Genomic DNA, 11,333 nt, shown 5'->3' with positions numbered 1-11,333 from the left:
GGTTTTGTGAAAATGTCAGAGTGAGACTGACGGACCTCAAGACCCAGACAGACTCCTGGAAGAAAAGGAAAGTATTTAAAGAACATTTACATTGTGATAATTCATGAAGGAAAATTATATTTTTCCATAAGAAAATTCCCAAAGAAGACATTTACCTGTCAGATAACATAGAAGAATGCAGATCATGTCTTCCTCAAAATAAAAAGGAATTCCCCAAAATCATATGTCATATCACAGTGACTTAGTGATGGAGATTTAGTTGATTTCTGTACTCAGGTCACCTTTAAAGAGGAAGAGGAAGTCATTAAAAACCCACTATAAGTTCATTGAGATCAAAGCCTCACTGAACTTTCAGCTGGGAGGAGTCTGTTTGAGGTCTCATTTAAAACCATAAATTGTGATAAGAGTTGGTTTTTGTTTAAAGGAGAAAGAAGCGAGAGTCACTGTGCATAGCTGGCTGCACAGTAATAAACTGCACTGTGCTCAGGTCCAGTTATTTGGACTGTAAGAGAGCCATTCTTTGCTTTATCTCCACTTAAATCTCCTGTGATATTGAAATGTTCCTTATATGCCTCTTCCTTTGTAGCAGTTCCATACCTCAAATATCCAATCAGTTTTATGGTTGTGTCTCCTGGTGAGCGCTGGTACCACAGCATCAGTGTGTAGTCAGTTTTATCATGGCTGCAGAAGATCTGCACTTGATCTCCTGGTTTTGTGAAAATGTCAGAGTGAGACTGACGGACCTCAAGACCCAGACAGACTCCTGCATGAAAAGAAAGGTATTAAAAGACCTGTTAAATTGTGATAATTCATCAAGGAATATTTCACTACACATGAGCTAATTCCTTGATAAATCATTTTACCTGTCAGACAACAGAGGAGAAGATGGCAGATCATGACTTCCACAGAGTGAAGGAATTTCTCAAAACTACATTTGACAAGGTTTTGCATCTCATATCACAGGGAGTGTTAGATAGTGATGGAGATTTAGTTGATGTCTGTACTCAACATGCGTTTAAAGAGGAAGTGATTCAACTTGTCAGAGATGAAGGCTCCACTGTAAATGCAGCTGGGAGGAGTTTGTTTGAGGTCTTATATAAAACCATAAATTGTGATAAGAGTTGGTTTTTGTTGAAAGGAGAAATAATTTAGAGTCACTGTGCATCACTGGCTGCACAGTAATTAACTGCACAGTGCTCAGGTCCAGTTATTATTATTATTATTATTAAATGCTTTCTCCATTTTCTCCTTTCCAATTTAAATATCCAATCAGTTTCATAGCTGTGTTTCCTGGTGAGCGCTGGTACCAGAGCATCAGTCTGTAATCAGTTTTATCATGGCTGCAGAAGATCTGCACTTGATCTCCAGGTTTTGCAAAAATATCGGATTGAGACTGACGGACCTCAAGACCCAGACAGACTCCTAGAAGAAAAGGAAAGTATTTAAAGAACATTTACATTGTGATAATTCATGAAGGAAACTAATATTTTTCCATAAGAAAATTCCCAAAGAAGACATTTACCTGTCAGATAACATAGAAGAATGCAGATCATGTCTTCCTCAAAATAAAAAGGAATTCCCCAAAATCATATGTCATATCACAGTGACTTAGTGATGGAGATTTAGTTGATTTCTGTACTCAGGTCACCTTTAAAGAGGAAGAGGAAGTCATTAAAAACCCCACTATCAGTTCATTGAGATCAAAGCCTCACTGAACTTTCAGCTGGGAGGAGTCTGTTTGAGGTCTCATTTAAAACCATAAATTGTGATAAGAGTTGTTTTTTGTTTAAAGGAGAAAGAAGCTAGAGTCACTGTGCATAGCTGGCTGCACAGTAATAAACTGCACTGTGCTCAGGTCCAGTTATTTGGACTGTAAGAGAGCCATTCTTTGCTTTATCTCCACTTAAATCTCCTGTGATATTGAAATGTTCCTTATATGGCTCTTCTTTGGTAGCAATTTCATAATTCAAATATCCAATCAGTTTCATGGTTGTGTCTCCTGGTGAGCGCTGGTACCACAGCATCACTCTGTAGTCTGTTTTATCATGGCTGCAGAAGATCTCCACTTTATCTCCTGGTTTTGCGAAGAGGTCAGTGGGAGACTGACGGACCTCAAGACCCAGACAGACTCCTAGAAGAAAAGAAATTGAATAATCAAGGCAGGAAATGTAGATTAGAATGTTGCTTTAAGGTGAAAGTGTTACCAATGAGCCAAAATAAAAATAATAACGCTGGCATGCTGATATCTGTGTGAGCAACCAACCACTTTCCTGTCATCAAGTCTTCATCATTTCTATCTTGTTTTATACCAGTGCTTTGGGTGCTAAACTGAAGACTTCCTGTGCCACCTGCTGGAAGATAAAGGAGCTAAACAAGTCAGATTAATTGACGTGCATGTTCACACTTCACACTCACCTCCTCCCCTTAGTCTCTCTCTCCGTCTGACTATAATTGTTAGGTGTCTTAGTTATAAAATCCTGTCTGTTAGACTCTTAGCTATTAAAAACTATGGTTTGACATTTTAAAATCCTTAGATCGATCTTTTAGCATATGCCATTTCCTTTATCCTCTGCTCAAATCTCACAAGACTATCACAATCGTACAAGATTTGACTGCAATACTGTCACTTTTTCACTTTGCCATCTGTTGTTCATCAAATACGGCAGGACAACTTGGAACATGTACCATAGAGTTGCACTGTGTAGTCATGTCATTTAATGTAATGTAACTACTTTGTTTTGTTTCTTTTTAATTTATGTAAACATAAATTACATTGGACGCAACAGGTTAGAGAGAGATCCAAATTTTATACAATTTGCAGCATTAGTTCTGTGAAAATTGTGAAAATTTAGCATTGGTTGATGCTAGAAATGTCCATTTTTGTGATGTGGAGGTTTTTGCATCAAGGAGCAGGCACATGTAGCTCTGTGGTATTTAGCAGCACAGAAATAAACTGCACTACTGTTCAGGTCAGGTTTTTTGATCCTCAGTGTGCACTTCTGGTTTTTACTTGCTTCCCCGTACAATTCCACATTCCTTCCAGCCTCGGGTTTTGCATCACTGAAGTACACATATCCTAGGAACTGCAGCTGTTTGTTGTTTAACTGCTTGTACCAGAGGATTTGATCAAAGCTGTCAACAGCGTGTGAACAGTTGATTGTGGTTGGTTGTCCTGGTAAGTTGTAAATGTCCGCTGGAGACTGATGGACTTGGTCACTGAAAGAGGAACCTATTACAACCCAAAAAAAAAAGAAGACAAAAACTTTAAGCTACAGGAAAAATGTCAGCAAGATAAAATCCAGGTTCATTGAAGTGCTTTAAAATGTTTATCACCTGAAACCAGCACAGTGCCAAATACAATGCTTAAATATAAGATATTCATGTTTCCTTGTGAATTTTAACTTGGTGAATAATTTGTTTTTAAAAGGTCATACAGGTTTGTTTTTACCTCCCCTGTGACTAAAACCTGTCAGCAAATAAAAGCTGAGCTCTGTAGGTGGGTGGTGTCATAGTATCAATGTCACCATGTTCACTCCTACCACACATCACCAACTCTGTATAAAGGATTGATAAAAAACTGCCACCTTGTGAGAGGAAGTAAACCTCTACATGAAACTGTGTGGTGATGAGGTTAGTGTACTGAGGAGGGTTGATGTGCAACACTGTGTCTAGCAGCACAGAAGTAAACTGCACTGCTGTTCATGTCCAGTCCTTTCATTGTTAACGTGGAGGTCTCATCTTTCCTCGCACCCCCTTGAAATTCCACTTTAACTCCAGGTTCAGCATATCCAGTGTTTACATTAATGTATCCCAGGAACTGCAGCTGTTTGCTGTTTAACTGCTTGTACCAGAGAATTTGATCATAGTCGGTAATAGTGTGTGAACAGCTGATTGTCGCTGTTCCTCCTGCTGTGTCGTACATGTCGGCTGGAGTCTGAGTGACTTGGTCACTGAGAGAGGAACCTAGTGAAAAGACATCAGCCCAACAAAAGGATCAGTTTAAGTCACATCAAAAATGGCTGCAAGGTAAAAAAAATGTCTATCACCTGAAACGAGCACAGTGTTAAATGCAATGCTGAAGAATAAGATGTTCATGATTCCCTGAGTGTATTTCGGTGAATTCGTTTTTAAAAGGTGATGCAGATCGTTTTTGACTAAAACCTGTCGGCAAATGAAAGCTGAGCTCTGTAGATGGGTGGTGTCATAGTGTCAATGTCACCATTTTAACTCCTACCACACATCACCAGCTCAGTATAAAGCACTGATTAAAGGTAGACTGCCACCTTGTGAAGTAAACAGTTCTCCAGGTTGAGGATATCCTTAGTTTGCATAAATGTTTGCTGTTGGCCGTTTAACTGCTTGTACCAGATGATTCCGTTGTAGCTGCCAATTCTGTGTGAACAGTAGATTTCTGCTGCCTTTCCAGATTTCTTGTACACTTCAGCTGAAGTCTGGTAAACTTTGTCACTGAAAGAGGAACCTGATGAAAATGTATCTTTAAGTGTATTTAAGTTAAAACCATGTCTTCCACTTGATAATTTAATACAAGAGGTGACAGTATTGGGGATGATGTGATTAGTGGAACCTCAGTGTAAAGAGACTAAGTGGCTGCTGTAGTCAAGTTGTAATGTACAGAAACTTATTACACTAGGCTTAGTGGTTGGCTAGTTCTAATTGACAATAATTTCAATATTCATTCATTTAAAAGGATGAAGCGGTAGATGGATGGATATACTTTGAATCTCAAATGAATGGTGTCTTGTAAGCAAATTTCGGCTGAGCATTAAGGGGCAAAGATCTGTTTTCCTGGTGCTCTTACTGGCAGCTACGTTCATTGAACGAGCTTTAAGGAAGAGGAGACGGATTAGGTCACACGTATCATTATTCTCTTCAGTTTCCTTGTGTGTATTAGCAGGAGAAGAGATCTGTGGTGATTTCCTGCCGTAGATGCACGTGTTCTCCTCTTCACAGAAGTTATGTGGTTGTTTATCACAGAGGGTTTTTGGAGAGGTTAGAAGGTAAATGAGTCACTGTGTTTACTTGCAGCGCAGTAATAAACGCCACTGTCCTCTGGTTGTCTCAGTTTGAGCACATGAAGTTGTGATTTCTTTTCTCCGTCTCCAGTCACATTAAAGTGCAGTTTAAATGGCTCCTCGAGGCTTGTTTGAGTGTAATAAACATATCCAATCAGACTGAGGGCAGAGTCGCCCGGTGGCTGCTGGTACCACAGGATCGTGTTATATGATGATATTGAATGGCTGCAGCTGATTGTTTTTAAATCATGAGCGAATCCTAATATTGTCGATGGAGTCTGGTCCACTTTGGTGCTCAGTGAACGCCCTGCATTAAAAGAACGAATAAAGATGAACATAAACAAAACAGAGAAGGGGACAAAAATCAAATTCTGAGGCAAAAGTTGGAATTCAAACGCACAGGAGAGGCAGAGGAGCAGCACACTGATCCCGCTGAGGTTTCGGATCATCATCTTCTGAGCATGGACTGACAGACTGAGCAGACGTTATGGGATCAACATAACGGAGGAGGAGATATGTTGTGAGCAAGCCTGTGGTTGCTGCTCTTCTGCTGTGGCAGAGAAGAATGACAGATATATAGATAACAAACAGAATTACTTATTTCCACATTTTTAGTAACACCTTTCTATGCTCGGCCGTGATCTCACATTTGCATCAAAAATGCTACTTGTGTTGCTTGCACTGTTAAGAAGGATAATGTTCCAGTTGTATATAAGTCATCTCTCATTTTTATTATTTACTTGAAGTTTATTTGTCTGTTTGCAAGCATAAATCAAAAAGTAAAATAAGGATTTTGGTGAAGATATTCTCTGGATGTATTGGTTATGACTCAGGAAGGTAAATTTTTAGATTTTTGTGATGATTTGAAAACCTTGGTGGAGGTCTGCGCTCCAAGTGCTTTCTCTAATTGAAGTTATTATATGGTGTCTCTTTGATTATTCTTGCACAATAATTGTTTCTTACTTTAACACAATGTTTTTCTTTAATGATACTGAGCGTTCTTTAGTGTAGTTATAATGTAGATAGGAGGTTATGTTTTTAGATGTGTACATGTGTGTGAGTAGCATCACTAAAGTAGCGGTCAGAACTCCTTCCTCTTTATAGATTCAAATGATCAGGTGTTGTTGAAACGTTTAAGTAGGTGGGGATTAAACTGTATGATCATTTTGAAGAGTGTTGTTTGTGATGCTGTTAACCTGCATCACATTATTTTCCCACGAAAAGGGCCAGCGTCTATGAAATTCCATTTTGCAAACAACTGAATTCTGTAACAACACCATGGGAGAGGAGGGTTATGAAAACATGTGTGTGTCAGATGGTGTGTCTGTGGTTTTTAGTGCAGCTTGATGGGTATCTGCGTCACAGTGAGTGTGGCTTTGCTGACGGAACAGTAGTACACGCCATTGTCACCTGGTTCAGCGTTGTTCACAGTGAAATATCCGCTTGTAGCGTCATTCTTCTCCACTGAGAATTTGTCTTGGCTAAAATCTGCAAATTCCTGCTCGGTTCTGTAAGGCACGGTGGAGACGATGTGTTTCAAACTCTCCCCGGGCAACTTACGATACCAGCTCATCTCAAAGTATCCACCACCAAGATCTTGTTTGCAACTTATCTGAGCTGATCGACCCCTCTCTACCAGTAAACCTGGGATCTGGTGGACTCCAGTCCTCCGACCACCTGCAACCAAACCATAAATCAGTCATTTTCTCTTTAAAGGATTTTTTTGTTGCCCAAACTTTCCTGACATCGGTGAAAAAATAAAGTGTAATTTGTTAAATAAAAAGTTGGATACCTGCAACATGGAGCAGAGCAACAGTGATGATGATGAGAGCAGATATCATCATGAATGCTGGTCCAGAGGTAGATGAAACATCACCTCATTCATCTAGTCATCCATCACCTTGTCATATGATGTCATTACTGTGGGAACACACACTTGACAGTTGTTGCTCTTCAGTCAATTAGTCAAACTAATGCTATATTCTTTATTAAATGTAGTGAGTGTTATTTGTACATTATTTATTTAAGGTTATTCGTTAGACACAAATACAGTGTACATAGACAAACTCAAGAAATGAATGAAGAAATAAGTCTTGACTGAATGTAATGTTGTTGTTCTTTTAAAAAACAAACAAACAAAGAAACATTAACAGAGAGGAACATAAACGAGATAATTGGAATATAAAAATTCAGACAAATACAGTATAAATCAATTTTTTCTCGATTACATCCAAATCCAGATGCCACTTATCACAGACTTTGACAGTGGAGACTAAGATTTTGCCATAGCACTGTATAAGGCTCCTTTTAAGGAAATGAAGACCCAACAACTTCTATGTTAAGACCATTACACACTTAAAGAACATACATAAGTAGTATATTTGAGTTTTTTTCAATAAACCCTCTTAAATGTATCACAAATAATCTTTATGGGTGGTGAAATCTGAAATATGCTGTGTATTTCAGTTGATCATGTGGAGCAGAGGTGTCAAACTGGCGGCCCGCAGGCCACATGCGGCCCCCCAATCAATTACATGCGGCCCACCACTTAATATCATGTTATAATGAAAACATGGCCCACGACCTGGTCTTCTTTTAAATGCAGTGTGTATCTGAGGCACAGCTACCAGCAAGGTGATAGAATATAGAAAAAATATAATATGTTTGCTAGCAGTGTTTTATGATAGAAATATATATTATTAATTATAATTATCACAGTATTGAATGTATTACATACAACCTTCAATTACGTATAAATAAGCTTGTTTGGTCTTTTATATACAGTTGTCCACATTATTATTTACATAATTTTAAATAAATGTCTCTGTTTTTGATTTATTAATAGATTCATTTTGCATCATAAATGTGTTTTTATTGTCAAGTATTTGTCAATCCATATCAAAACAAACACTTTTACTTTTCTAAAATTCTGGGAAACATCATGAATATCCTAATCGTGATATCATGATGCCATATTGTGTTTTCATTTTAAGCTTGTGCTACTGAACAGTTGGTTTTTTTCCTCCCACTTTTTGTTCTCTAGACTGGCCCCGTCTTGACCAGATTAGAATGCTCTTTAGCCCCCAGGTCATTTGTTTGACACCTGATGTAGAGATTTCCAGATCTCAAACCAGTGAAGAATAAAACCCAACATCTTTCTGGAACACTGCCAGAAATGTTTGTCCGTAGGTCTAGAGCACCACCTAGAGCTTATCAGATGTAACACAGGCTGCAGCTTCTCCACTGGCAGAGATCCAGAGTTAGCGTTGCTCCTCGTTACTGGACATTTGTCCTTACTGAAGCCACTCAGTAGTGGAATTGTAGTTTTTAGAACTGTTTGCTTCATCGTCTCTCCAGGCAACTGCCTGTACCAGTACATCAGGTAGTGATTAGAGGGAGCAGAGGAGTCTGGGTCACGTCACTGCCATCAGTTAGACCTGCAATCACCTGCTCAGTGATCACACATTTAAGGCAACAGTTTAACATGTACTGTAAATTATGTTGAGGATTTCACGTGGTTTAAACTGTAAATACTGCTAAATCACAGTAATATACGGTATAACTGTGTGAGTGATTTACTATACCTTTACCTATTGTGAAAATACACTATCTAGGACACAGGAATTTACTGTGAATAAGCCTGAACAGAGACTTGTTATGAAATTGTGATCACAATTTGAAACAACACAATTTGGATCTCACTGATTTGTTTGATTTGTTGGACAAAATTCATATCTCTAATTTCACATCTGCGTTCTACAGCATAAGTTAATAATTTGATGGTTTGTCATTCAGTAATGCTCTATCTTGGTTCACATCTATTACATATTAAATATTGATCAGAGGCTTGTGCTAAAATTGCAATCACAAATCTGCCAGAATTTCAATGACATATTTACTCTAGGGGTGGTCACTTTCAGAACACGGAGCAAATGTGGTGTTTAATAATAATATTTTCTATTTTCAGCAACATCAATACGGTCTATAATGTTGTGATTAGATCTTACCTGAGAGTCAATACAGTCTGTAATGTTGTGATTAAATAAAGGAATTGCATCTTTTCCGCAGAAAGAACCAGGCGGACTTGGAGGAAATCACTACTGGAAATCATTAATCTAGTAAATTTACGAGAATAATCTCGTAATGTACGACTTTAATCTCATAAATTTACGACTTTATTCTCGTAAATTTACAAGATTAATCTCGTAAATTAAGAATTTATTCTCGAAATCTGTGGAAATATTTTTTTTCTCAATGTGGCCCTAATACTCTGTTGTAAATTTGAAAGTCCATGGATAACAATGATAATTATATTATTGCATTAAACTATAATTTCCGTTAAATAGCTCCTAGTGTATTAACCTTTTACAGAAACATTAAAAATGATTTTGATAATTTCCAATGCTGTTAATTTAGGGCAGCTGTGCAGCTGGTTGTCTAATACATTTGTTTAGCACTGTCAACACCAACCACCAGGGGCAGAATTTCACTAGTCCCTGCAATGAAAGTCAGATTTCAAACTAGTTGAAATGACAACACTTGTGGGAACTTGCAGACATTATTTAGACAACATAAAGATGGTGTGTATATTTTACAAAGGCTGATCTTCTGTTTGAGAGGAAATTTGATTTCCAAGAAGCCATTAGTTTACTTTGTTTGGGGGAAAAAAAACATGATCAACCAAAAGAAAGCAAGTAACTGTAGTATTTATATTTAGGACTGCAACTAATGACTATTTTCACAATTTATATATTTGATCAAGTAAATGAGTACATGTTTGTTCCATAAAATATTAGAAAATGTTTAATCCTGTTTTAATTATTAAAGAAACGCACGCATTGATTGATGAAAATAGTTGATGATTACTTTGGTAATTGATTAGTAATCAAATAATCGTTGCAGATTATAACTGTCACTTCTTTTTTCTGTTTTATTGAAAATAATTGCCCTAAATTAGACCTTTCTATGAGTAATATCTAATTTTACTGGTGTGTTAGGAAATACTGCAGAGCAAGAGAGTGTTTATTTCCTTTGGAAGGGAAATGGAAATGTATGAGCATTATTGTTTTCTTGATGTTGTTGCCGTTGTTGACCGTTAGTCTGATCTTCACTAGCACAAACATGTTTTTCAAGGGAACAAATGGATACAAACATGTTGTTCAGTTTAAGTTTAAGGGTTCTTTACGTCTATAAATAGATTCAGACATTGTCTTGTATTTTCACTAGAACTCTTTTCAGCTCTGCTTATTATCTATAGTGTATCTTAATACATTAAGATACCAGAAAATATTCACATTTAAGAAGCTGAAAAATAGATATCCCTCCATCTTCTACCACTTTATCCTCCATATGAGAGTTGCAGGCTTATTGATAGATATACTCATCCGAATTCAAATCATAACAAGGAGCCTCAGCTTTTTATTATTATTTTTTTCTACTTTATTACACATTACAAATGTCTTATACACATCTTTCCTGCTTTTTAAATGTATGTTTTCTTCAGTAGATGAAGGCGTGTCATATACTGTAATGCTGGAGCTTCAGTTGACACAGAAATGTTAGTTTCCTCAGAGGATGTGGTCACAGCCTTGAAGCTGTGACTGTGTGACTGTGGGCTGGTGCAGAGCTGCAGGTGCGTCCTGAGAGACGCAGTGGGAGTTTTGCACTTCTGTGTCATTTCGGAGCTGAAGTTGTGCAGGACGCTCTGTGACCACATCCGCTGCTCTGCTCTTCTGCACACTCTGAAACCCCGTCTTTGTTTTTTTACAGAGAAGAGAATGTTCATTTCCTCTTATGTTGTCGACACAAGCTTAACATTTACTCTCCTTATCCATGTAGCGTATACAAGCCGTAATACACTACATTTGGTGCAAGGTGTGGAAAAAAAGTGTGGGTTACCTGTGTGTGTAACTTGTTATGAACCAGCCTGTGAAGTTTTCCTGAGATGTTTCAAGACGTGTAGGTGAAGAATAGTTGATTCTCAGAAAACAGGCTGGTGGGTGAGCTGCTAAAATACTTCTCACAAACTTAACCCACTCACTATCTTTGGAAAATTTTAGAAGGAAGTGCTGTTTCTCTGTAATTATAAGTAGCAACTATAACATTAACTGTGTCTGATATAGAGAATAATCCATTATAGCTACAGAGATACTAAATTAGTCATGATCTATTTAGAAAATCCATTCTTCAGTATGAGATTTTTTTATAATTAAGACTTTTTGGGATTTAAGTACTCAATTGATCGAAATATTTAAATCATAAATATAACTATTAGTTAGTTGCATCTCTACTTACCATGAT

At 37.5% G+C, this 11,333-nt stretch overlaps 3 gene segments (V, D, J or C); all 3 read right to left on the bottom strand.

Annotated features, from left to right (window-relative positions):
* Positions 1 to 429: 429 nt before the first annotated feature.
* Positions 430 to 1,649, bottom strand: LOC122782470. The segment is given in 2 exon segments: positions 430 to 763; positions 1,523 to 1,649. Coding segments are annotated over 2 exon segments (354 nt in total).
* A 1,594-nt stretch (positions 1,650 to 3,243) lies between these two features.
* Positions 3,244 to 4,216, bottom strand: LOC122782474. The segment is given in 2 exon segments: positions 3,244 to 3,963; positions 4,047 to 4,216. Coding segments are annotated over 2 exon segments (381 nt in total).
* A 2,150-nt stretch (positions 4,217 to 6,366) lies between these two features.
* On the bottom strand, positions 6,367 to 6,874 carry LOC122783118. The segment is given in 2 exon segments: positions 6,367 to 6,710; positions 6,826 to 6,874. Coding segments are annotated over 2 exon segments (393 nt in total).
* Between the last annotated feature and the right edge of the window lie 4,459 nt (positions 6,875 to 11,333).

The sequence above is a fragment of the Solea senegalensis genome, linkage group LG16 (genome assembly GCF_019176455.1).
Source record: "Solea senegalensis isolate Sse05_10M linkage group LG16, IFAPA_SoseM_1, whole genome shotgun sequence".
Lineage (NCBI taxonomy): Eukaryota > Metazoa > Chordata > Actinopteri > Pleuronectiformes > Soleidae > Solea > Solea senegalensis.
The sequence above is the reverse complement of the archived record's forward strand: the minus strand, read 5'-3'. Positions and strand labels throughout refer to the sequence as shown.